We start from the raw sequence: 26,337 nt of genomic DNA on the forward strand, positions 1-26,337 counted from the left end.
CAGCTGCAGCTAGTTCCAAAATATGAGACAAGGATGGGATTGGGAGGGCTGGTGCAGTCACAGCTCTAGCCAGCTCCAAAATATGAGACAAGGATGGGATTGGGAGGGCTGGAGCACTCACAGCTGCAGCTAGTTCCAAAATATAAGACAAGGATGGGATTGGGAGGGCTGGAGGGCTATGGTCACAACCATAGCCAGCTCCAAAATACAAAATCAGCTTTATTTTACAGTATCTCAGCAGGGTTGTTTATGAAGAAGTAGCATAGACAAAAAACATATTTTTGGTCTTACAATCTGATTGGAAAACAAATAACTTTATGAGGAACAATTCATTCTGTTAATCATTTCTACCTGCCACCTCTGGCATATGGGGCCAGCGCCCTGCTCCTTTGAGCCACAGACACTGCCCCTTACTTCTAATTTTTTGTGTGTGGATAATTTATCTTCATAAGTCTGTCTATGAGTAGAAATTAAAGATTTCTTATGTTCTTTGACTTTTTTTTTTTTTTTTGCAGTTTTTGGGCGGGGCTGGGTTTGAACCCACCACCTCCGGCATATGGGGCCGGCACCCTACTCCTTTGAGCCACAGGTGCTGCCCTGTTTGATTTGGTTTTTTTGTCAGAGGAATTTTCGAACAACAATAGCTAACATTTATTGAGCATTTATTTCCTGTAGCAGCTTTAATAAGGAATAATATGATTCCTATGCAATTCACTGGTTTGAAGTATACAGTTCAATAATTTTTAGTATACTTACTACACTTAGTATACTTTAGTATACACTTTAGTATATTTACTACACTCAGTGTACTTTAGTATACACTTTAGTATACTTACTGCACTTAGTATACTTTGTGTACACATTAGTATATTTACTACACTTAGTATACTTTAGTATACTCACTGCACTCAGTATACTTTGTGTACACTTTAGTATACTTACTACACTTAGTATACTTTAGTATACACTTCATTATACTCACTGAACTTAGTATACTTTGTGTATACTTACTACATTTAGTATACTTTAGTATACTTACTACACTTAGTGTACTTTGTATACACTTTAGTACATTTACGGCACTTAGTATACTTTAGTATATACTTTAGTATATTTACTACACTTAATATGCTTTAATATACTTACTACACTTAGTATACATTGTATACTTTAGTATATTTACTACACTTAGTATACTTTAGTATAGTTACTACACTTGATATACTTTAGTATACACTTTAGTATGCTTACTACACTTAGTATGCTTTGTATACACTTTAGTATATTTACTACGCTTAGTATACTTTAGTATATTTGTTGCACTTAGTATACTTTAGTATATTTACAAAGTAAACTGAGTGTCATAAATATACACTTTTTCATCACTCTATAAAGAAACCCTGTGCTCCTCAGTAGTCACTCTCTACCACCCCCGCCTTGGCAGTTGTTAATCTACTTTCCCTCTCTATGGATTGGCCTATTCTTCTCTTTTCGTATGAATGCTTTCAGATAATGCATGATGTTTTATGACTGCTTTTTTTTCACTTAGCATACTGCTTTTGAGGTTCACCCATGTTGTTACATGTATCAGCTCTTCATTCCTTCTTATGTCAGAACAACATTCCATACCCTGTATATACCTCATTTTATTTATTCATTCATTAGATGATGGAAATTTGGGTTTCAAAATAGGTGTTGTTGAATGCAATTTTTACAAAAATAAGCTACTCTAGTGTCAAAGGAGGAATCATAAAAAAACCACTCTGATATGAAAATGCTATTTTAATAGTCAGGAATACAGATAGGAGAGGCTTCGCATTGTTGGGTATTCTGCCCGGCAAAGTGGTTAAGAGCATCACCTCTGGGGCCACCCACTACTCTTACCTCCAAACCTGGGCAGAGTGATCAGCCTCCCTGACGTTTAGTTTCCTCACATGTGAAATTAGAATATTTCATAGAGTAGCAAGGACTAAATGACTTCCTAGAGGTAAAGAGTTTAGAATAACTCCTAGCTTATAGTTAAGCACTCAATAAATGTTAGCTATTGTTATTATTTGTATTTTGCTAGTTTAATGCAGACATGGCAACTAATTGAGGTACCCAGTAGTTAATAAAAAAGAAAAGAAAAGAAAACAGGTACAAGGCTGTAATGATACTGAGCTGATGGCAGAATTTAACCTATGAGAACAGATATTATTGAAAGGCCAGGCTCCAGGCTTACTCTTTTGCCAGGGTGTAGCTAATGCAGATGGTAAAAGAGGTGTTCTAGGAAGGGCAGGAAGAGAAATCTGGCAAGAAGGTTAAAACAGTGTTACAAGTAAGAAAGTGCGGAGAATTAGGCTTTGAGACAGTGTTTCAAGAAGCCTGACTGCCTGACCGGGAGGAAGAGAAAAGCACTGGCAGAAATCCAGGTATTAACCTTTAGACTGTTTTTGGTTCACCTGCAGCATAGTCTGGGAAAGGTCTCCTGATGTCTCTGCAGTGTGCTTTTCTATTCTATAAAACTATTCATCTGGGTTTGATTCTGAAGTCCCCTCCTTGCATTTCTGTTGCTGGCTTCAATGATCTAGGTTATTGGTAACCTCTGAGTAATTTTAGTGGGTGGTGTGCCCAGAAGCCAGATTGAAGGGAGTTAAAGAGCAATTAAATAGTGGAAGACCATCTGCGCAGGAAGTCGAGTGTGCTGCAATCCAGGAAAAGTTACAAGCTGAACCTAATTTAGTAGCTCCTACAGTGTGGACTTAGAGGCACTTACCTTTTTTCATTCTCACTTCAAATCTATTTCATTTTAAAAGGGTTACTAATCTTTAAAAAGACTTAAGGAAATTAAAGTGATTTAAGGAGATTTTGCTTGCAGTTCAGTTTTATTTGGTTCAGTTCATTGTGAGGCTCTCAAATAGTTTAACTAGTTTGAGACATAGTTTCTACTTAAAGGATTAAAAAGAATTACTAAATTCACAAAGAAAGAAAGTGTTTGTGGGGATAAAAAATCCAAATTTATCTACAAGCATGGGAGTGAATTTGAGTAGTGAATGGAAGTTCTTATGATTATCATAACAAGATAAGAGAAAATAGTCAAGGCGCAGAGATGCTTCTGAAAGCGTCACCCAAATATACCATAGCTGCACGAGGTCGTCCTCAGGTAAAACTGTGTGTAGTGTTCAAGACAAATGAGTCTCTTATCAAGTGGCATTTATACCAGAACCAATTAAAATTAAATGCCTTGATGAGAAGTATCCAGAACTGAGAAAAGTTGAATTGGAAGTCAAAAAAAACGAGCTTAAACACATTTAATAACATCATTCTAATTAACCCACTGAACTTATTAAAATTAAAAGTTCCAATAATAGGCAAGATGTATATTTCATCTACAGGATAAAGACTACTCGTGGCTAAGGGGAAAAATAGTTTTAAGTAAGAAAATAAGATTTATGGTCCAGAAAAAAGATGTACATGGAATGTTATAATCTGTTACTTATTTTAATGAATTTATATTCCTGGCATTTTAATCTGAGAAAAAAATCATATTTATTCATATGAATAAATTTGTGAACTCAACCTGAAACTCACTTTCCTTTCTTCATTGCTCTTTGAAGGAAAACCATCAGTTACTCCATCTCGTTCCAGCCTCACCCTAATAATTTATGTTATAACAAGTTTCCTGCTTCTGAACCAAAGGACTGGGCTCTGAGAGCTCCTGTCTCCTTGTCTCGTGAGGCCCTTGAAGAGCTCCATGCATTTTTGCTATGATGACAGTAAATAAAATATGAGTATTTTTGGTCAGTTACTTGAGGCAGTATTTTACATTAATGGCATAATCATCATGATAGAACTAATCCTTTGTGTCAATCTGCCTCCCAGAGAATTCAGCTTTGCATTCCGTGACTTCCAAGCTTGATTCTGAAAAGTAGACTAGCACATTGAATATGCCAGTGAAAGCGGTTGGCCTACCCTGGAAGATTCTGGAGAAAAAGCCAATATGAAAATAATGCTCTTTCGTCAGAAGAGCTTATTTTCTGAGCTGTAAGAGTCCAGATTTAGGATGAAAATCAATACTTATAATAATGTACATGTTTATATAGATCTGATAATATAATACTGATAATACTATAAACTGTAATGATTATTATAGATCTTACATACTTAGACTAATGCACACGTTTATACAGATCTGAGCTAACAACCTTCAGTATACTCAGTCTCTCATTTTTCAAATTAATGGAAAAGGAAGAGGAAGTTCTATATGTTTTTCTCTGCAAATACAAATGCATAAAATTTGCCTGAATTATTTTCCTAAAGATTCATAAAGTTTTATTTAGGCCTAGCTATAAAACCTGTCTCTTGCACACATTCCAGTGGTTCTCAACCCTCCTAATGCCGTGGCCCACAGGGTTGAGAACCTCTGACGTATTCACTGTGTGACCTTGGACAGTTTAATTAATCTTTCTAAGCCCCTCCTCCTTCATCTTTTAAGGAGAGATAATAGTTCCTAACTCTAGGTAGTGTGTATGATTAAGTGATAAATATGTAAACCTCTTAACCAAATGTTGGGCACACTGGAAGAGCTAAATAATTAAATATTATTGCTCTTTTTATTTTACTTCAAATAATTTGTTATAGAAATAAGATTATTTTCTCCTTAAAGAGATGAGAAAAATCCTGAAAAGTCTAGAGTAGTGTTTTCAAGTTTTTTACCTCATAGTGAAACCTATAACTAAACTTGCACAGCACACTTAAATTATGTTGATCAAAAAAAAAAGTAAGAAAAATACACTTACTGTGCTTTGGACTTCTTTTGAAAATAATTTAATTAATCTTTAAAAATTTTTACATCACACTAGTTAAGAATTTCTGGTCTAGGACATTACTTTATACTGTATTTTCAGTGCTTTGGCTGTTACTAGACGTGTGCTTTCTTATTGTTTGGCTTTAGCCTTACTGGGTGTTGAGTTTTGTATTCATTAACATTCGTACTCAGAGTTATTTTTCATAACATTTCTATAAAATATTATTTTAGATGTCTGTAGAAGGCTTCTTTAATTGGCTGTATCAAGGTTCCATGTCTCCTTTAATGTAATAATTTTTATTCTAGAAGTTCATCCTAATAAAGTTCACTCAAGAGTTGATGTTTATTGCAGCATTGTAGTATTTTTTAAAATGTTGATGTGACTAAATCACTTCTCATTAAAGCATCTCTACTTACTTGATGCTTTTCTACTCCTAAATTAAGTATCTTATATTGTATAGTGTTGGTTAGCTAAGAAAAATAAGGCAAGAGATTACAAGGTAAAACAATTTAAATTTATATTTACATAAAAAGCATAAAAGTGAGTATCACTTTCTAAAAACTTTCTTCCCCCAAGAGATACTCGACCCAATAACATATCGTTATAGACCTTAGCCTAGATTTGGGAGTGTTTTCTTTTTGGATAGTATGTGTGTTTGAGCCCTAAAGCCAGCTGTGGCTCTGTGAGGAGGAGGGGCTGGAGAGTTCAGACTCACTCCTCATTGTGTTTACTGCCTGCACGTCACACACGCGGAGGAGCAGCGAGAGTGTATCAAGAGGATGGTAGGATTATTTAAAACCATCTTGTTCAACTCCCCTTGTTTTATTTTTATTTATTTGTCTATCTACTTATTTATTTACTTTTGTGATACTGGGTCTCACTAAGTTCCCAGGGCTGGAGTACAATAGCTGTTCACAGGTTTGATCCTATTTCACTACATCTTTAAACTCCTGGCCTCAACCAGTCCTTGCACCATTGTTCCCAGCAGCTCTTATTTTACAGAAAACTGAGACTGGGAGAGAAGTGACATGTCCGAGATCACACTAAGTGCAAATCCAAGGCTGGAACCCCGATGTCCTAGTGTGTCCTGGCAGGTGATGTGTGAGGTGGAAAGTGTGCGTTGCCTGCAAGGGTTTCATTGTTAATGCCATTGCCCCTGCTCCCAGCATCCATTAGTTACAGCTAATCTAGACGCGTCCTAAGCAGCGTGTCTCCACTCCACGGTGCTCATGTCCCTAAGCCATCAAGTATTCATCTGTCAATCAGTTGCTTCCCAGTAGAATATGAAACAACTGTGTGGTTTTTGTCATTCTTTTGTCTTTCTCCTAAGTTGGGAAATTTCTGAGTTATTCTTGTATTTTGAATACTCAGGGAGTTTGATTTTATTGATGGTCAATATATATGTGTACTAAAATACTTCCTATATGATTTTTTATGATTTATATTCATTAAACATTATAGTTTGGGCTATTTTGCAAAAAACAAATTGCAGTTTGGATTTGTAAAGAACTGTGGTGCTGTAAAAAAAAGTATTGTCTTCATTAAGTGAAGAGCCATCAACTATATATTTTAGGTTATATTCAATTTAGAGAAAATTAAAGTGAGTGGAAGAGCACAAATATTTGACCTGTGAAATATCTTCTGTCTCTTTGTGTATCTCCGATTAAAACTGTCTCTCTGTGCATATGTTATTGTTTTGACTCAGACAGAATTTTGTTTTTTTTTAATTTGGACTTCAGTTTCATCAAAAACCTAGGTCCATCCATGTATTAACAGTTCTGATTTGGTATAGATACAGCTTGATTATCTATTGCTTTCCCATACATTATTCTGTTATATCCTATGCTTAAGAATGATTTTGAATTAGAAATATCAGAATATAATACCTAAGAAATTTGCCTTTTGAAAATCATTTTCAGAAGTTAGGAGAAGACCACATAGTCATATCAATTCATATAATTTTCATTAGTAAATTTTCATAAATGTTATGAATCTTCATGAATTTTGAGCAACTATTCATATTTTAATGTTCTCCTTTATTTACATGAGTTTGTTTTTTGTTTTTTTGAGACAAAGTCTCACTGTGTCGCCCTCGGTAGAGTGCTGTGATGTCACAGCTCACAGCAACCTCAAACTCTTGGGCTTAAAAGATTCTCTTGCCTCAGCCTCCCAAGTAGCTGGAACTATAGGCACCCACCCCAAGGCCTGGCTATTTTTTGGTTGTAGTTGTCATTGTAGTTTGGCAGGCATGGGCTAGATTCGAACCTGCCGGCTCTGGTGTATGTGGCTGGTCCCCTAGCCGCTGAGCTGCAGGTGCCAAGCCTATGTGAGCATCTTAATGTCTCCCCAACCTAATTGAAAATATCTTCTGTCACGGGAGCCTGCAGTTTATAGAGCCAGATGGTTTATGAAGATGAATTGAGAGGGACAGTGTGGGATGGCCAGGTAACTGGACACTGATTAACTCTTCTAGTCCTATCATTAATCAGAAGAAACAGTGAAGCCAGCCCAAGAATGTGAGTAAACTGCAGAAGGAAGAACCCTCATCCTGCGAGCAGGGCATGAGCCCGTCCATCTACCTATTAAGTAAAAATTGTTAAAAGTAAGAGATGGAGCTTTAAGTTCTCAGAAGGGTGAATACAAATAACATTCAGACTGGACTAGTGGATTCTAGTACATTCCAAAATTCGTTCCTGACGGGGTCTTTTCTTCTGAACTCCAGAAGCTAATTAAAACCTCCCCTCCCACGTTAACTAACTCACCTTTTCCCTCCACCTTTAAGCTGTTCTAGTTGACAGTCATTCTTTCTTCTGTACTTTGTACCTTTCTCTCTACTTATTTCTCTATCTCTGTGGGTGTATTTTTTTTTTTTTTTTTTGAGACAGAGTTTTACTTTGTCATCCTGGGTAGAGTGCTCTGGGGTCATAGCTCACAGTAACTCCAACCTCTTGGGTTCAAGTGATCCTCTTGCCTCAGCCTCTCAAGAACCTGGCACTATACAGCACCTGCCATGATGCCCAGATAGTTTTTTAGAAACTGGGTCTCTCTCTCTCTCTTGCTCAGGCTGGTTTCAAACTCCTGAGCTCAGGTAATTCTCCTGCTCTGGCCTCCCAGAGTGCTGTGATTACAGGTGTGAGCCACCACACCTGGCACTGTGGGTGTATTTAAATGTCCTCTGCCCTAAAAAGCAAAAACAATTTTCCTTGGCTGTTTTCCTCTGTCAAGGGCCTCTCTCACATCCCTTCCTTCCTTCCCTTTGGAACATCTCAGAATAATACTTGCACTATCTCCACTGTAGTATGTAGTCTGGCTGCTTAGACCTCCACTCTACCGAGCTACACGCAGAAGGTGGTTAACGGCCTTCTAATCGATAAATCCAGTAATCTCTTTGCAGATTTTAGGCTGTTTGACCTGAAAGTCATTCAACACTACTTTACCTTCCCTCTTCCTTTAAACTCTATAAAAGGCCCAGCTCAGGGGCTCACACCACTGAGCCTGTCATTCTGGGAGGCAGAGGTCAGCGGATTGCAAGGACACCCCCCTCCGCCTGCTCTACAAATAGCCAGGTGTTATGGCATGTTCCTGTGTAGTCCTACCTAAATCGGGGGGCTGAGGCAAGAGAATTGCTTGCACTCAATAATTTGAGGTTGTTGTGAGCTGTGACATTACAGCACTCTATTGAGGGTGACCAAGTGAGCTCTGTCTCAAAAAAAAAAAAAACTCTAAAAGCATACAAGTAGCATTTGATTCTTCTCTGCCTACTTGACTACTTCTTCCCTTTTAAACCAAATCCTCTCAATTCTATTCCTTAAATGTTCCCCAAATCTTTTCACTTTCTGTGTCTTCACTATAGTCCAGTCACCATCATTTCTCAACTGCAGATTCCCACTATCTCCATATCCCACTCTGCCCTCTGGGAGCCACATCTAGATAGCAGCAAGAGCTACTTGTGGGCCTCTGTGAGGTGACCACCTAAGGGACTGTAACAAACTGATCAATGTGCAGAGAGGTGGTCAGCACAAGGAACAAGGCCTCCTGTACCAATATACACACATGGTGCACATCCGGTCTGTGAAAAGTAGGTCAACTTAAGGAGGCAGTCAACCATGGAGGTTCCCCTGTATTATGTGTGTGTGTGTGTGTGTGTGTGTGTGTGTGGTTGTGTCTGTGTATATAAAAATATGCTTAGGCAGGGCTTAGCCCACTGCAAGTACTATATGTGTTTATTGCTATTATTCTAGAAATATAAATCACATTTAGTCTTGTCCTGTTTGAAACCCTATTAGTAGCTTTTCATTCCACTTAAATGAAAGCCAAACGCCTTGCTGCCTATTGACCCTGTGAGGCCTTAGCTGTCTTCACCACCATCTCTGGTAACACTCTGGCATGCCTGCTGTGCTCTGTACATACTGGCCTCCTCTCTGCTCCTCCAGCACCTCAGCCCTCCTCTCCCCCCTGGCTTCTGCACTCAATGACCCTTCCACCGTTGCTGATCCTCTTGCACTCACTGACCCCTCTGTACTCATTGACCCTTCTGCACTTGCTGATCCCTCTGCCCTCGCTGACCCCCTGCCCTTGCTGACCCCTCTACCCTCGCTGACCCCTCTACCCTCGCTGACCCCTCTGGACTCACTGGCCCTTCTTCCCTTGCTGATCCCTCTGCCCTCATTGACCCTCTCTCCTCGCTGACCCCTCTGCCGTCTCTGATCCTTCTGCCCTAGCCAACCTTTCTACACTCACTGACCCCTCTCCCCTCCCTGACCTCTCTGCCCTTGCTGACCCCTCTACTCTCACTGACCCCTCTGCCCTCGCTGACCCCTCTGCCCTCACTGACCTTCTGCCATCCCTGACCCCTCTGCCCTCGCTGACCCTTCTGCCCTTGCTAACACTTCTTCCCTCGCTGACCCTCTACCCAGGGAGTTTCTGAGGAGCTGGCTGCTAAGCTACCTCAGACATAGTGACGCCCCCCACAGAGTTATTTTCTGCTCACCAGTCTACAGTAGCCCCTGTTTTTAATCACATGAATATATTACTTTTTGCTTTTATTATAATACTACTAATTTTTATTATTTATATGTATGTGTGTGTGTATATATATATAAAAAGAATCATCTGTCTCCCACTAAAATGTAAGTTTCAGAAAGGACAGACTTTGTTTTATTGTCTTGTCTGATATATAATAATAAATATTAACTGAATAAATTAATTAATGGCAAGTCTTCATCTTTCCAGAACAGCTCAGATACCTTCTCTGCAAAGTCCTCCTCAATTCCCTGAGGTTAGACTGAAGGTTTTCTGCCTTATCCTCAAAGAAACCATCAGGAGCATCATATGTCTTGTCCTCTTAACTCCCTATGTGGCTGTGTTCTCTCTTACACAGCAAGTTCATGAAGAACAGGGCTACTCTTTCATTCCTCTTTTTGCCATCCTAATGCTTACCATGTAAGCAAATGAACAAACCATGAAAGACAGAAGCATTTCTAGTATACTAAATTGTGACCTCATCAATACAGAAAACCCTTAGGTACTACTGAGAGTATCGGCAGGCTGTCTCCTCCACAGGCAGGTCCCCCGTGAGAAGCCACACCAGAAGCTGTTTAGCCTCGCTCAGTGAAGGCAGCTGTACACTGCTGCAGGCTGTTGGGTTCCAGAGCCCGCTGCTCTAACCAGGGATTGTAAATCTTGTCACAAGTTGGCCCTTGCCCAGTCTTTTTGCCCTTAAGATGAGCATCTAGTGCCAAAAGGGAAAGTAGACTAGGATTTTAAACTCTTTCCCCATCACGACAGTGCTTCTCAGAGTTTCACGCTGTAATAACTGCGCGTGTGGCCTTCGCACTCCTTTCCACTCACTCATAAGTGGAGCGGCATCCTTGGCAGTTCTCCAGAGAACTGAGAATTCACTCCAGGAAGATGCAGCAGTCAGACCCAGCCGGGACTTGCCCAGTTCCTCCCAGAGACCTGGGTTCTGCTTCTGGATCTGCACTAGCTTGTTAGGGACCTGGGCCATTGGCCCTTTCTGGGCTTCCATCTCCTCATCCATCAAGGGGGGGCTACTGATTTTATCAAGGAAACCCATTTTTCACACAGAATTTTAGGTAGAACTTTAGTATATGAAACAGTTCATAAATATTGATAACATGTAAAATAATGCTGCTCCAGCTGAAGTGGAGTCCAGACCTTCCCACCACTTCCTTGCCCTCCCACGACGAGATGATAAAAATGCCTCCTCCACCCTAACACCTTCTGCTCAGACCCTGCCTAAGTGATCCAGTCAGTACAAGCATCCAGAGTACCCTCACTCCAATCCAAAAACCTGCCATCCTTTTGTCTTTGACTGCATCCTACCCCTCCCCCGAGGGCTTTTTAAATGGCACAAAACCTCTGAGAATGGCAAGAGTGGTGAGACCACCTGCCCCTTCCTACCTACTTTATCTTCGTTTTCCTAATCTGTGCTGATGTTGGTCTTTCCTGTTGTGTTTCTTTAAACACAACCTACTTAAAGTTGTGTTTAGTACACTCTTTCTCCATCAGGGAAGCTCTCTTTAGAGCTCGCACACTGTTTAAGCACTGCACCTATGGCAGCTGTGTCATGAGCACACCACAGTGAGGGTTTCCCACCAGGGCCCATGTGGCCTTTGAGCATTGTTTCTGGGCAAGACTGTTTGCACTGTCATTCCTTTAATATAAAAGTGTGGAAATATCCAGTTACAGCAGGTACTTAGAAGGAGATGAAAACAGTTATATAAATCAATTCATTGTGACAAAGCATTCCACATTCTCTTCCAAGATAATTGTAGTCATTGAAAGAACTTCTGTCAGGAAGCATTGCCTGATTTATTAATCTAGGCATCTGAAACCATGTGTCTCGAGTTCAGGAATACTCTTAAAAATGCATTGTTTTCCTCTTAAAAAGAAAGCTTATGTAATCACTAATCCAATACAAAAGTGGCCCCTGAGGGGCCACTTTCTGCCTGGCCAGCTGTGCCCTCCAGCCAAGCTCAGCTTTTTGCCATGTGTGATGTTGGTCCTTTCACATTTCTGCCTGACTTTCCTCTGCTTTCCTGTTGACTATCTCCATGTTGCTTCTTTTACTTGGTCGGATATTTCAGAACAAGATGCTGGTGATCTTGTTGTACCCCTACAACTCGAAAGTATAGAGTCAGACCCCACTTAAGTGCAAATCAATTAGAGGTTTATTGAAGCTGCGCAGGGGACTGCTGCTCTGAGATAGTCCGTTCCAGTAGAGGGCGGGTTGCCTTATATAATTTTGGAGCAAGCATACTACAGAAGCAAAACATGGCTGGTTAGCTCTCGGTTGTGGGGGGGGAGGGGAGGTGGATTACAGCTTTCGGGGTTACAATCTGGGTAAATTTCCACCATTGTTCACCTGAACTTGGGACTTTTTGTGCTTCTTTGTTTCACCTCTGAGGGGGAAGGAGGAGGAGGGAGTCAAGCTGGGAACTTATCCCATTCTGGGGTTGACTCTGGGGGGAGGGAGGAGGAGGGAGGCAAGCCTGTTCCCAGAGTCGACTCTGTGGGGAGGGAAGAGGGAGGCAGGCCCATTCCCAGGGTCGACTCTGGGAGGGAGAGAGGGAAGAGGAGGGGGGTGGGCTGAGAACCTGCTTATTTTATTCCCCACTGATCTTTTCAGGGTATCAAATCCTTGATTCACCTGAATCACTAGAGGGGGTTGGTAGTGGGTAAGAGGAGGAGGAAGGGTTTTCGTTTGTGTAGCTTTTTTAAGCTGCTGGGGTTATGAGTTAGAAACATTACCTCTAGCTTCATTTTTTTTTCTGGTCCCACTTAAAAGTGTATAAGTTTTTTAGTTTTAGGTAGGAGAGGTTACTGAAGTCAGCCAGGAAGGGCTGTGTGTTGTCTAGCTTTAAGACTGTCTGGCAGAGAGCCCCGCCGTGTCTCAAGGGGCACTCGCACTCAGTCTTATTTTCGGGCAGTATGTCCATCAAAGTCCAGCTCTCTGTAGGTCCTTTCATGGAGGCAGGGCTGGGAATCAACATGCTCTTGGGGATCGCTCGGGTCATCCTGGTACACAGCTGAGGATAGTTGGTGGAGGCTGGCCTGAAGGTTGTGGTGGGGTTGACATTTGAGTTCCCTTGGTTTTTTGGTTTTTTTGTTTTTTTTTTTTAGAGAGAAAGAATGTACAGATGTAAAAGATTAAATAGAACATGGTTGAATACTTCAGTGGTTTTTGACAAAGACTTTTTTGAACAATATCAGTGATAAGGCCTATATTTAATTAGCTTTGCTTTCTGGCAGAGTTTACTACTTTCTGCTTTTATGGTTCTCTTTATGTATTTTACTTTATTTGCATTTTTTTGTTAAACCAAAGTAGTAACTTAAACTATGGGAGGAGCACCTATAACTACTGTATATAATTCTGTACTCTTTGGTTATTGTTTTAGTTCTATTTAATAAATTAGTTTAGTACAGGTGGGCTATTGGTTTCTTTTCTTGGACTATTTTTCTCTCTCTGATTTTCCCTTCCACTAGAGCAGTTGCTAAAATAAACAGTACCTTCAGTATACTGGGTTTGATTATTTGCATAGAGTGCAGTAAGAATAATTAATTATTAGCCATTTAGGCCTTTCTTTAAAATTGGCTGTACTGGAATCTTTTGTATGGGATTTCAGTTGGACTTGAAGCTTTTCACGAGCCAAGGTTTCATCTGTGCCTTTAGATACCTGTATGCATTGGGTAAATTCTTCTTCTTTTGAGGTTACCAAGCACATTTCTATTCCCAGACCTGTCAGGAAGTTACCTTCGTTACTTAGCACAGATCAGGAAATGTTACTGATAGCTATCTGGCCAGTTTTCCAGAGGGCTTTTTTATTGGCTTTATAAAATCAACCTTAATTCCTTAACATAGTCTGGACATCTCTGGAAATGCCATTCCAGTCAAAGCTTTGGTAAAATAACCAGTACCTTTATCATGTCTGATAGAACAAAACAGATTCTTATTGAACTTATGCAAATAACTGTATTGTTAGAAATTAAGAATACTTATAAATGGCTTATAAATTTTAGAGAAATCAAGGAGAGAGAAAAAATACATGTTTAAGTGTATACATTGCTGAAAAGCTATAAATAGTTCAAAAGACAGAAAATATTTTCTTGACTTCTGGAAAACAGAACACAGAACCAACAATATTTCAAACAAAAGTCATAACAAATTAGCCCAGTTCCACGTAACTGATTTCTGTTCTGTTTGAAGTTAGGTTAGCAATATTCATAGATATGTTAACTTTCCAATGAAAGTTTTAAAAAATCTGCTTTTCAAAGACATCAGGAATTTGAATTCGAGAGAATTCCTCAGGCTCTCTTTATATTTCTTTTTCCTCTTTTTTTAGGATAAACTTTGAATTCAGCCAGTTACATAAAAAACATTTTTTTAGATGAATTAAAATTATTACTGACAACATATATTAGGACAGACCAATGCTTTATATGTTAGGATAGACCAGTGCTTTACAGGTGAGGACAGACCAATGTCTTATATGCTAGGATAGACTAATGCTTTACAATATTGGAACATATATATAATCATAACCCATACAAAATTAATTACTATTTTATATTTGACAATGTTTCCTATACACTTTCAATAAATTAAATACGTCTAATTTGGGTTTTTTTTTTAAGTTTTCAGTGGTTTCAACGTTTTAAAAAGACCAGATTTAGAGTTATGTTTTTGTTGTTTAGTTGGCCCATGCTGAGTTTGAATCTGCCAGCCTTGGTGCATGTGGCCAGAGCCATAATTACAGTGCTACAGGTGCAGAGCTCTAAAGTTAGAGTTTTTACTTTGAAAGTTTTGTCAAAATATTAAAGGCTTAAAACATTTGTTTAAACAAGATTACAAGTTAAAATATTTTGAAGGAAATACATAGTGAATTGGATTACATGTAAACTTCTTTATAAAGTCTCTTTTATGAGCTTTATTCAACCTGCACAGATAATTTATAAACATTTTAAATCGTCTTTAACTTTTGCCCTGCCTTTCACTTTTTTAAATAACTGTTCTGTTTCAGGAAAAATTTATCACACAGTATTTTTTCCTTACATAATGTCATTTTTCTTTTTATCTAATGTCTCTTACTCCTCAAAATTTACTTTTTACAAAACAGGATTACAGTTAACTATTTATTTGCCAAATTGATAATTAGGTTTTAAAAGGTAAGAATTTTTCTTTGATGAAGACTCAGTGTTGTTTTTTTTTTTTTAGGCAAATAAATTATTACATTTTGAAATTCCTTTAAAATTTTTCATAAACATTTATAACTTACAGGCACCATTTTTAACATTTTAAAATTCTTTATTTCTTGTTTTAAATTTTCTTTATTACTACCTTCTACTTCAGAGATGGAGCTTACATAAGCAGGCTTATTGTCAGAGCCTGCTTTATTCCTGGATATTTATTTCTCTATTGGCGAGCTGCTGTTACGGAGGATCTCTGCAGGACCTTCCTATTACTCTGCTGCAGCCCTTATCTTTAAGTAACCAGCACAGGAGGGCTCTTAAGGAATGGCGTCAGTCAGGATGCTACGGAGCATTCCTGTCAGGGAATAGAATGTTGCAGGAAAACAGTGAATTAAAATAAACAGACACTTATATTGACAATATAGAGGAAGTTTTTTCTTAATTGCTGGCAAGAACTCTGGTGTTTCAAGGCATAGAATGCTGAGTTCTAGGGAACATTTTTTAAATTCTCTTATACTTTTTTCCCCCTTTTTGGTTTAATGTTAGTTACGTAGTTATAACTACAGATGTTAGAAACTAGGCTGGTGTTGTTAGTTACAGAGTTCTCTTCAAGGTTAATTTAGCTCAGTGTAGTTTGTTTTTATCTTTAAAGGAGTTCCTCGCAGCTGCCTGTTGCTTTTTCAAGATTTCTAAGAAGTATATTATTATACACACATTTCAACTCATTTTTTAATCTGGGCAGCTTCTTTTTTTTTATTTGAACTGCCATTTTGGACAGAATCAGTGAGAAAACAGAAGTGGTAAATTGCTGGGATTTTTATACGGTCCAAGAGTGTTTTTACATCTTTTAATAGAAATCTTCTTAGACTAGGAAAAGAAGAAGACTCCACGTTAAGGATTAGTAGCTATGATAGAAGAATCCTTCCCAGGAGACAGAAAAAGGAGGGGCACAAAAGTTCAGTGACAATGGGGCATCAAAAAGTTAGGGAAATGCAGAAGGATTAGAACTAGGTGGGGACAGAAGTTATGAACAAGGCCACATGTTCCCTGGTGGACCAGTCTGGGGGGCGGGGGGTAGTACTACCAAGTTTAATACTAATAATAAAGATGAAGAGACTAATGACTGCCAGGCTAAAGATGCACCAGATGGTGAGTGGTGTAGGACACATAAGAGTAAGTAGGTAAATAAGGCAGTTTCAGAAGGAGTAAAGTTTTGAAGGGTCTCTTGAAAGAAAAGATGTATAATCTATTCACAAATGTTTTCAAGACTTTGTTTCAGGCGGAGACCAATATTCTAATAAACACTGAACAAATAACACCGAATGACAAGACAGACATGGGCCCGACATGAATGATGTTTAATAATCTACATTTACTTTCTACTTCTGTACTCTTAAAATCAGTACCAGAACACACTTTTATATACTTTTTAACAGGCCTGTGGTTGATTTAACACCCTGAGGGTTGATTGGACCCCTGTTTTCATTTTAATAGCGTTTCTGGTGATGAGTATTAACACACATTTCTGGGAGTCCCTGACAGGTCAGTAAGGCTGAGGCTCCCCACTGGTTGGGTTGTTCAGCTGACACGTGCGTTCACACATCTCCGAAAGCCTCTGATAGATCAATAGCCTGGCAACCCAGCGTCCCTGTTTAAAGTTACTGTCTCTTTGGACTTCTCTTGGAGGGCTTATATAAATTACAACAAATGAATTTAACAAACAGTTACATATTTTCACAACAATTCACAATAAATAAGCACAACAAAATAATAGTTACATTAGCATCTACAGACACTAGCTACAAATAGATGTTAAAGTGGCTAACCTCCGGAGGTGGACTCACAGGTGAATTTAGGAGTGATCATTAGCTGGTCTCCTGAGGGCTCCAAGTTCTCCAGGGACCCTGGGATGTTTCCAGGGGTCGCCTCTCCTCAGAGGGACCACAGCCTGCCCCCCTCCTGAGGCCACCTAAGGATTGGCCAAATGCATGCCAACCAGAATAATGTTAAGCAGCTGCAGTTTTAAATTTTAAATGTGTAGTTGACCTTGGGTTTTCGAGTGCCAGCACTTTATCTTAAAATTATTTGTAACACAACAATTGTAATTTTGTAGTCAAAAAGGGAACAGTTTTAATAAACTTTGTAGTAAGTCTTTAATTGCCAGAAAGAAACAAAATCCTAAGGCTCACCGGACTGTCCAAACTGCAGTATTTTTCATGGCAAGATTTCTGCCTTTTACTCCCCATGCATGATTTGTGGCTTGCAGAGCCCATGCAGATTTTGTGGCTTTCCCTTTTACTCCCCATGCAGATTTTGTGGCTTTCAATTCAATATCTTTGCCAAGTAGGTGCCTGCTATCAAGGTTGAAAACCTGGAATTTCTAGTTTCTCTTTGTTACCTTGAGACCACAGGGGAGGCTAATCTGTCTTGGAAGCTGGTTAGTTTTACTTACAGAAAATGTGCAAAGTAGCCAGTTTTATTTTTTTACTGTTGCTTTTGGTGCGGTGGCTGAAATTAAAAAGTTACTGAAAAAGCATTTTCAAAAATTACCCTGTCTTATTTTGAACAAATTATTAGGCAGATACTAACAAACAGACAACAAAACAACAATACAAACATCATAAAAAACAGATAGACCAATAAGACAAAAAAATGATAAGTGGACAGGACAGAAAACACAAACAGAATTTAATAGACAGAAATTAGTCAGGTGCAGAGCTTTGCCTGACCCCCACTCAAATGCCTTCCTGGCCACATCCCTGAAGGGATGAAAACTCTATCTTGGCATAGGTGGAGAGGTATAAACCCCCCACTCCAGGTCGCCCGAAAGGGCCTGCCACTAAGCCATACGATAAAGTCATGGAACTGCGGACGGAGGCCCACTCGGATTCTGTAGCCTCAGGGCCGTGAAATCACATCTAAACTCTTTCACTCACTCACACAGATCATACAGAACATGTAAAAACTTAAATACTTTAAACTAAAACAGCTCTGAACTTTACATGCAGGCTCCAACCTCTAGTTACCAGAGTTACCAAAATTACCAGTGAGACAGGGAGACATTTCTCCCCTGTCTCGGGAACCGGTGTCTGAGGCTGCGTCCATCCTAGCCTATTGTTCCCCCAGATTCTCTAGAGACCAGAATAGAACAGAACAAACTTACTGAATTGGAAAATTTGAGAAACTGTGCGCAGAATCCACATGTCCGAGGGCCCCTGGGGCAGAGAGAACGTTTCTCTGAGGCCTTCCCCTAGAGCTGTTGACCAGCTGTGAGCCCAGGCAGGGGTCTGATATGATCTCACTGGGGCCTCCAGAAATGTTGTCCCCCTGTAACTTGAAAGTATAGACTCAGACCCCACTTAAGTGCAAATCAATCTGAGGTTTATTGAAGCTGCGCAGGGGACTGCTGCTCTCAGACAGTCCATTCCAGTAGAGGGCGGGTTGCCTTATATAATTTTGGAGCAAGCATACTACAGAAGCAAAATGTGGCTGGTTAGCTCATGGCGGGGGCGGGGGGATTACAGCTTTGGGGGTTACAATCTGGGTAAATTCCCACCATTGTTCACTTGAACTTGGGACTTTTCGTGCTTCTTTGTTTCACCTCTGAGGGGGAAGGAGGAGGAGGGAGTTGATCTGAGAACTTGTGCTGTTCCTGGGGTCAACTCTGGGGGGGCAGAGAGGTGGAGGGAGCGGGGCTGAGAACCTGCCCATTTCTGTCTCATTCAGGGATGCACCTGTTACTTGGCTCTTAGGGAGAAATTCCCAGGGGGTGGTGTGTCCAGTTGGAATTGAGATGTAGAAAGCAGCTGCCTGGTTTCTTCAGCTAATGAGGTTTTACTGAAAAATGAGTGTAATGAAAAGATGCTGGATGTTGGCAGGACCTGCTGAGGAGGGTGACAGGCTGGATCAGTGCTGGGAGGCCCTGAGCAGAGTGTGCGCGAGCATGGTCGTCCCAAACCCACTGCCCTGCAGGCAAGACCAGCTTTGCAGGAGCTGTGACCCATTTATTAGTTGGCTGCTTCTTTTGTTTCTTTTTCTCTCCCTCCTTCCTTGCTTTTCTTTCAGTAAAAGACAGAGTAAAGCCAGCCAGAATAAATTGGTTTCTACTGCACATATATAAAATTAAAACTCCTGAGAGCAGGGCTCAATAAAATGTTACAAAAATAAGAATTATGAGTTTTACGTACTATGTAGATAATTTAATAAAAGAGGTAGTAGTTTTTTAATTGTTAAGAAATAAGAATTATATTCTATTAAAAAGCAGATAAGAAAATAGGTGTTTTATAGATAAGAAAATAGGCGTTTCATAGATAACACATGAAGCTGTTTTCTTAAAACCTGATATCAAATGGATGAAGGAAGGGCTGTTGCTGGGGCTTTGACATTATGGTCCCTGAAGATAACATGCCCTGCAGCCCTGTGGTGGACAGTTTTAGACCATGACTGCCCTGCTATTTGGTGAGACATCATTTGGGGTGTTCCTGTGAGGGCTTTTCTGCATGAGACTTAACACTTCGTCAGTGCACTGAGCAAGCACGTCTCCCTCTCTAATGTGGATGAGCCTCATCCAGCCGGTAGAAAGCCTGAACAGGACGAGGCTGCCCATCCCCCGAGTGGGAGGAGGGCCCTGTGAGGCTGCCTTCACCCCAGGACAGCAGCTCCTTCCTGCCTCTGGACCCCAACTGACATGGCAGGTCTTGCTAGCTCTTGACCTTTCCAGCCTTCACACTGAACCTGCGCTGTCAGTCCTACCGAGTCTCCAGCTTGCCAACTAACTGCAGATATTAGGACTTGCCAGACTCCCTAATGTGTAATCCATCCTTCTAATAAACCTCTCTTCTCTCTCTCTCTCAATAGAGAGAGCTATATCACTTCTATCACTGAGCTGTAAATGGACATCTGTTGCGTCCTTCAGTGCTAGCCTCCTAGAAAAGTTTTAGACTCTTCTCACTGTCCCCTCCCCAAATCCAAACCTACTGACCTTTTCTGTTAATCTAAGGACACACAGAATGCAGTATTAGTAATGCCTCTGGTGGATTTAGCCAGGGTGCTCACTGCACTGTTTAAGCAAATCTGATGTTTAGTGGAGCCACTGTATAACCATAGACATTTCCAAATATTTCAGTATAAAAGGTTGACTAGTCTTAAATGATTAAAAATGTGAAAAGATGGCATTAATGAGTGTGGTATGCATATAAACTGGAACACTAAGCAGTTAGAGGGAGAACAAGGACGTGTCCAACAGCTGACATGTGAGAGCAGCATGGTCTCTGCACTGATCACCATGACGCGTGGTCACTAAGTGGACAAGCCTTGCTGAGCACATGCAGCCTTTCCTGTGTGAATGTGAGAAAGTAACGATGCATATTCTTACTTGCTGTTGTAGGCATGAGGAGACCCTAGAACAGGGCATAAACAATCATAGCTGTTAGTTAATGCTTGGCTATAAATGGAAGGGAACTAGGTGGATGGGGGCAAGTGGAAAAGGCACATTACTAAGTACTTTTTCATAATTTCTAGATTTTTTTAACCTTATGAATGAATGATCTATTGAAAAAATTTGATTAAAAAAAGAATAAAGAGAGGAAGCCCCTGCGGACACACTCCCGGGCAAGTCCCTCTGTCTTCCCTCTGTATTATACTGTTATTTGTAGCTCCCAGCTGCACATTTCCATGCTTTCCTGGGGAGACACACCAAACCATCTATCCAGTGCAGAGGCCCTGCCATGGGACACAGTGGGTCCGTTCAAGGGACAGAGAGAGCCCAGGTGGAGCAATGAGTGAGAGGAAGAGGGGAATGAGAAAGAAGAGGTGTGCAGGAGCTGGAGCCTGGGGGCCGGACAGGCCTTGTAGGCACTTGCCTTCTGATTCTGTAACTGGTGGGAGCTGCTGGCCAATTTTAAGCACGATGTTCATGTATGTGTGGGTGGGATGGAGTGGTGGTGAGAGGATCTGATTTGCACTTAAAAAAACTCTCATTACCATTTGCAGGATGGACGGTTGTCAGCGGGTGGGGTTTAAGACTGAGGTAGATAGACCAGTTATTTGACCACGTGAAAGATCATGGTGACTTTAAGTGGAGCATGTTAGGAGTTTGAGACGTAGTTTGGAGGTAGAGTCGATGAGACTTGCTGGTGGATCAGCAGCATGCCATGGAGGCGGACAGTGTGCTGTGACCGCAGGGAAGTGCGTCGGGTCCCCCGGGTTGGAGTCTTTAGCTTGCCACTTATCAGCTGTATGATAGTGAATGAGTTTTTTATACACTGTCAGTTTTCTCATAAGTTAATGAGAATAATACAGTAATCTACCTAATAGGGCTGTTTTGATGAGTAGATAATGTCATTACCTAGTACTTAATAAGTGTTGTCAATTTTTATTTTATTATTTTATTTTATTTTAGCTTTATTGGTTATGGAATTTGAGAGGAAAGGGAAATTAAGGATGACTTACACATTTGGGGGCCAGAACAAATGAGTTTATGGTGTAAGGCCTTAGAGATGTGAAGAAGCTTCAGGGGGAACAGACTGAAGGTTGGAAGTCCGAAGTTCAGTTTTGCCCATGGTAAGTTTGAGGCATCTGACCTAGGACCAGGGTCACTGCGGTAGGAAAATGACAGATGGGACCTGCGTGCAGGTCTCCACACCCTCCGAGAGCCGGGACTTGCATGGGGGTCTCTCCACCCTCCAACAGGCCGGGACTTGCATGGGGGTCTCTCCACCCTCCGACAGGCTGGGACTTGCGTGCAGGTCTCCACACCCTCCGACAGGCTGGGACTTGCGTTCAGGTCTCCCCACCCTCCTAGAGGCTGGGACTTGTGTGCAGGTCTCCACACCCTCCGAGAGCTGGGAATTGCATGGGGGTCTCTCCACCCTCCGACAGGCCGGGACTTGCGCAAGTCTCCCCACCCTCCGAGAGCCGGGAATTGCATGGGGGTCTCTCCACCCTCCAACAGGCCGGGACTTGTGTGCAGGTCTCCCCACCCTCCGAGAGGCTGGGACTTGCGTGCAGGTCTCCCCACCCTCCGACAGGCCGGGACTTGCATGGGGGTCTCTCCACCCTCCAACAGGCTGGGACTTGCGTGCAGGTCTCCCCACCCTCCGAGAGGCTGGGACTTGCGTGCAGGTCTCCCCACCCTCTGAGAGGCCAGGACTTGCGTGTGGGTCTCCCCACCCTCTGAGAGGCCAGGACTTGCGTGCAGGTCTCCACACCCTCCAACAGGCCGGGACTTGCGTGCGGGTCTCCCCACCCTCTGAGAGGCCGGGACTTGCGTGCAGGTCTCCCCACCCTCCGACAGGCAGGGACTTGCATGGGGGTCTCCCCACCCTCCGAGAGGCCGGCTAAGTGAGAGGAACACCACACACTGCAGTCGGGCTCCCAGCTCTTGAGTTCTGTCTCTCCTGTTAGCAGGGTCCGTGTCCATGGATAATCTACTTAAGCTTTCTTTGCCTCGTTTTTTATTTATAAAATGGAGATAATAGTTGAACAAAGCATTTAAAACAGTTCCTGGTGTGTAGATAGGGTAGAGTTATGTAAAATGTTTGCTTATTACTGAAAACAAGACTGGAGATGCTTTGCAGAGGCTGAGAGAGGCATCGGAGACGGTGCTGAGATTCTGAGCTACAGGGACCCAGTGCATGAAGGGCAAGGAACAAGAGCCTGTTTGGGCTTGGCGTAGGGGTGATGAGTTGAGTTTTAGAACTATTAACTTTGGAAATAGCCAAGAGAAAAAGAAAGGCTAGAAATCAATTTAAAATGTGGGGACTAGAACATAAGAGAAACATCAGGACTAGAAATGTAGACGAACATGAAATCCTCTGCTTGGATGTAATAATTTAAAGCTACCAGAGTGGATGGGATTTCAGAGATAGGAAGAGAGAATGAATTTGTGACCCAGGACTTAAGTATGAAGTTTATCTCTAAAGACAAAGCCAATTAGAAAGCAGAGTTTGCAAAGGCAAAAAAGGTAAGGAAGGCTGGCTGCTGTGGCAGATATCTTTTGTCTCAGATAAAAAGGATAGTAGGTGATCCAGTGTTAGAATGGAGGAAGCCAGTGGGATCCAGGGCTACATAGGTATGACCGCAAATCTTGACAAAGAACGGAGCAGCTGTCCTCACGTAGCGTGGAGTTAGTAGTGAGTAACCACACAGCTGTCGTGTGTCAAATCCTGTGTTCAGCATGCCGTTCTTGCCCTCTGTCTTCAACAGAACTGAAAAATCAGAGCCCACCTAAATCTCCGTCAAAATAAACATTTTAAAAATAATGTATAGTATATCCATATAATGCAATGCCCTGCATTCATTTTTTAATGAGGGAAGATCTGCTAAAGAAAGATCCAGTGAAACACTTTTCTATGATCATAAACACATGTGCGAAGACTTCCCAGTATTCATCTCTCCCAGTAGACTCTGAATTTCTCAAAGAAGAGACCAGGTTATTCTGGTAACTTCGGGGTGTGACCTGAAGCCCTCTGTGCAGGCTTGGCTCCGGGTTTGTGCTCTTTGGTCAGACGCATGAGTGATTGTGTGTAAAACGGAGGTGACTCAGGGCTTGAGTGTGTGTGAGAGAGTGTGTATTAGAACCTGCAAGCAGAATTTATTACAGAATTCAGACAAGTAGGTCTTAATTACCACTAGAAAATTGTCAAAGAAACTTCGTGGGTTTTAGCCAACAATACAAATAGTAAAAAGATGGTTTCAGCTTTGGCAGTGAAAGGACTAGGAACTGCCCTGTAAGATTCTTTGCATGAACAGAGAGAATAGGGTCCTATGTGGCAGGAGTTGAAAGTCCAAGCTCATTGTGGTAGCTAGTCTGTGAATCAGGACTTTCTGAACTGCTGAGTTTCACAATGAAAGAACTGTCCCGCCGTCTAACAGCCCCTAAGGGGTGCTAACTGACTCAACATGGGTGGTAGCCATTGTAGACCTGAGTACTTCGTCATGCAAGAGGAACAGTATTATGCTAAACAGACTGTGATTCAAAAAGAAGATTCCAATTTACAAATTGTGGTCTGTAAGCTGCCTTACTTATTGTTACTGAAATATCATCTGTATTCTAATGTGTGTTTTCACTGGCTTTTTATTGAAGATTCTCATAATTGTACCAGAGATTGTAGACAGTGGCCTACTGTAAGGTTACTCTTCCTTTTTATGAGGTAAACATTGATCTTATCCAAGAGAAATCAGGCTTAATTGTTTCATTTATTGTTAAAAATCTTGATGAGACTCTGAAAAATTAATTTTTTCTCATCCTTTTGAAAAGAATTTAATTGTAAAGTCTTCATCAAATTCAAATAAAAATAGAATTTATAACATTTTAAATGTATATTTGGGTTTGTTGGGTTGTTAAATCATATTTTTCTTAGACATTCATTTAAATCACATGAAAGTCTGCCCAAAATGTCATTTTCACGATAATTCTGGGAACCATCCCCTTGATTATGTGATATTTCGGCTGATAGATGTGTTCTGGTGTTTCTTGCCTTCTATCATACATAAATTCTAGTGGCATATTGAATACCATAGAGAGGAACTGACTGATGGCAAATCAAACGTTTTATAACATACTGTTGGGAACGTTGGATTCATTACTGTACAGGAGTTATGTTTGATCAGTATTTTCAGAACTCTCTAATTCTGTAATTTATTGGTGCTTCTAAATGTTCTCTCTTAATTATATACAGCCTCAAAATTGGGTTCATTTTAACAATGTATAATATCTGTTCTAGTGAATCTTTTCCACACAAAAGAAGAGTAGCAAATATCCCACACTATGCTTGATTAGAACTATTAAGTCCCACAGCTTGCACTTAATGAACATAATGTTAATTATATAGTTCATGCTCTATTATAGAAATTATGTATTAGAATAAAGGAAGATATTTGATGTATAAGGTGCCAAAGGAAAATTGGCTAACAAGAAAGGGAATAACCTTATGTGTGGTTAAGATGTCAAATGAACAATTTTAACTCACAGTCTTTCTTTTTTAACAGAGAATATATAAATTGGGTTTTTATTTTTAGTTCCTCCTCTTCCCTTCAGAGTTAAATGATGGAAAATGACTCTCAGTTCCCAAACTGCTCTTATGCATCATTCAAAATATCACTGACAGGCTGGCCCCTCTGGTGGTGATGAGATTTATGACTTTCTGTTCCTTGGTGCTCCATTACTCTGTCTACACCATCAAATTGATTTGTAGGCAGTGGCCAGCAGGAAAAAAAGGCATCCACGCAGAGCCGACTGGTGTCCATCATTTTAATGAACTGCTTAGCAGTGGTTAATACGTCCTTGATCCTCACTGTGGCTGATGATGACTGGGTCTTTCTAAATGTCCCCCTCTTTATTCTGTATTACAGGGCCCGCTGGAAAACGATCTGGTAGTTCATGTAGCACTTGTAGCAGAAAGCCAGCGGTAAGAAGTCCAGGCGGGTGGTGTGTTTGTTTGTTGGGAGGGAGAGGGCAGTGCTCTGGGCCTACACCATTGCATACAGGAGCAGATACTAATTTCATAAACTCCTTGACAACATTTCAAGGATGTCATTAATGTCACTTGAAGTGCTAGCACATCATTCTTCTCACGTTTAAAAATAATTTTCTTTTAGTTGTGAATCTTAAGGACTGTGACCAGTGCTAGTATTGCTAGGGATGTAGTTTTGAGAAATTATTGCAAACACACTATGGAGATTGCCAAAGTCAGTGCTTACTCTCCTGTCAGCCCCCAAAGCTCTGAGCTGATGCTTCACCAGAATCCAGGAGAGCCACTGGAAGGCAGATAGTGCATTGCTGATATTGACAATTTAATAACATGCTCAGAGTTAATGCAGCTGTTCCCTTTTACCCTCCTCCTTTCTCATTTCACACACTGGGATTGTACTGTCTAAAAGTGTCTTTCTCTCTTCTTTCCCTGTGCACTTCAGCCTTCAGGTTTTTCTCAACACATATGGAATCCAGACTCAAACTCCTCAGCAAGTGGAGCCCATTCAGATATGGCCTCAGCAGGAGCTGGTGAAGGTGAGTGGTTGGGCTCTGTGCTTTCCGCTGTGTGGAGGTGGGAGAGCCTGGTGGTTGGACTTAGTTCCTAGACAAGTCACATAGTCAAAATTCAATTCTGAGATAGGATCATTAATCTCAAGGTTTCTAATTAAGTTGAAAAGCCTACTTTAGATGACACTGACACTTAAAAAAATGCATTGTGTGTGAGGAAGAGAGGAGGGCGAGCACATTGTACTCACAGGTCTGTGTGTGAGAGAGAGAGGAGGGCGAGGACATTGTACTCACAGTTCTGTGTGTGAGAGAGAGAGGAGGGCGAGGACATTGTACTCACAGGTCTGTGAGAGAGAG

The 26,337-nt window shown here is 40.9% G+C and overlaps 1 protein-coding gene across 2 annotated transcripts in view; it reads left to right on the top strand.

Moving 5' to 3' along the window:
• Positions 1-26,337, top strand: part of PHKB (phosphorylase kinase regulatory subunit beta) — a 225,746-nt gene that overhangs the window by 128,673 nt on the left and 70,736 nt on the right. For both annotated transcript variants that reach the window (XM_023514768.1, XM_012806835.2), the window contains exons 15-16: positions 25,353-25,408; positions 25,914-26,007. In XM_023514768.1, coding sequence (XP_023370536.1) covers positions 25,353-25,408; positions 25,914-26,007 — 150 coding nt within the window. The remainder of the gene's footprint in view (positions 1-25,352; positions 25,409-25,913; positions 26,008-26,337) is intronic.

The sequence above is a fragment of the Otolemur garnettii genome, unplaced genomic scaffold, assembly GCF_000181295.1.
Source record: "Otolemur garnettii isolate 467f Iridium unplaced genomic scaffold, OtoGar3 scaffold00058, whole genome shotgun sequence".
Taxonomy (NCBI): domain Eukaryota; kingdom Metazoa; phylum Chordata; class Mammalia; order Primates; family Galagidae; genus Otolemur; species Otolemur garnettii.